Here is a 1,319-nt window from a genome sequence, read left to right on the forward strand (position 1 = left end):
CCCACAGCGGGCGGGGGCGGGGCCCGGTGGCAGGGAAAGTGCTGAGTCACGGCGTGACGCGCGACAGCCCGCCCCAGTCACGTGCAGCCGCCGGGAAAGAGCCGGGTTCCTGCTGCCGCCGTGCGCACTCCCGCTCCGGGCCGCTGAGCGCAGCGCGATCCCTCGGCCCCGGCGGTAGCGGCTCGCCTCGGCATGGGGCTGCTGTCGCAGGGCTCCCCGCTGAGCTGGGAGGAGACGCGGCGGCACGCGGCGCACGTGCGCTCTCACGGCATCGTCCAGTTCCTGCACATCTACCGCGCGCTGCGGGACCGCCACAAGGACGTGCTCAAGTGGGGCGACGAGGTGAGCGCCTGGCCCGGCCCGGTCTGGGTGTGGGAAGGGAGCACCGCCGCGCGGCTGCACTTGCCGCCGGGTCCCGCCTGCCGTCGTCGCCAGGCCGGGGCCAGTGGCGCGCGGGCGTCTGGCTCGGGGCCACCCGCGCCGGCACGAGGCTGGCGGGGGAGGAGGGTGGCTCCCGCGCGGTGCGGCTCGGCCGTGGGGTCCTGTAGCAGCCCGAGTCCACCATATGACACCGGGCCCAGATCTGCAGGTTTCCTTTTCCATGTAGTACCATCGTGTCCAGCTCCTCCACACCCACCGCTAAGGTGAAGCGTGTCAGGTTGGTTCATGGGCCCCCCAATTCACTTGCCTGGGTTAATCCAGGGCACGGGCCCTAGCAGTGGACCCAAGGCACAGCCGCAGGGGTGGATTATGGGGTGTTGCAGGCTGGATCTGGCCTGCGGGCCAGTGTTTGATGGCCCTGATTTCATGTTTCAGGACAGAGTTGGCCAGGATGCAGTCCATGAGCCAGGCTACTGACAGCGTGGGTAGGCGACCACGGCTAATCTGGCCACAAAAGATAAGGAAGAGCCTTTAGGTCATGGCTTGAGCTGCGCTGCTGATATTGGTTTTCTTAGCCTAAACCGTGTTTATGGTTCTAGCATTTCCCCATGTGAAATAGCTCCAGCAGGCTGGGAGATCCAGTTGGGAAATAAGCAGCATCTGGATTCGTCCATTGGACCTCATACTATATTACTAGACCTCTGTGGATACGTTTATGCAGTGCCATGCGAGACATGTGGCCACTAGCTTGAGGGTAGGCTCTGGGTAGGCTCCACCTGTTTATTGGACACTGTCTCCTGAACTAGAAGCAGCGTGATGCTAATGTGGTCCCACTGCAAGCATGCCAGTGAACTGTGGTCTCAGCATGGCACTGCCTGCGCTGGATATACCAGGCTTGCAGTTGCACATGTTGTGCCAGCCTTCCCCCCCCCCCCCAA

General features: G+C 63.8%; 1 protein-coding gene across 2 annotated transcripts in view; it reads left to right on the forward strand.

Moving 5' to 3' along the window:
- The first annotated feature begins 86 nt into the window (after positions 1–86).
- GCLC (glutamate-cysteine ligase catalytic subunit) overlaps positions 87–1,319 on the forward strand; it is a 64,308-nt gene continuing 63,075 nt past the window's right edge. For both annotated transcript variants that reach the window (XM_019520567.1, XM_019520568.1), the window contains exon 1: positions 87–342. In XM_019520567.1, the coding sequence (XP_019376112.1) occupies positions 193–342 (150 nt within the window). In that variant the 5' untranslated portion in view covers positions 87–192. The remainder of the gene's footprint in view (positions 343–1,319) is intronic.

The sequence above is a fragment of the Gavialis gangeticus genome, unplaced genomic scaffold (assembly GCF_001723915.1).
Source record: "Gavialis gangeticus isolate Ggan-Ray unplaced genomic scaffold, GavGan_comp1, whole genome shotgun sequence".
Classification (NCBI taxonomy): domain Eukaryota; kingdom Metazoa; phylum Chordata; order Crocodylia; family Gavialidae; genus Gavialis; species Gavialis gangeticus.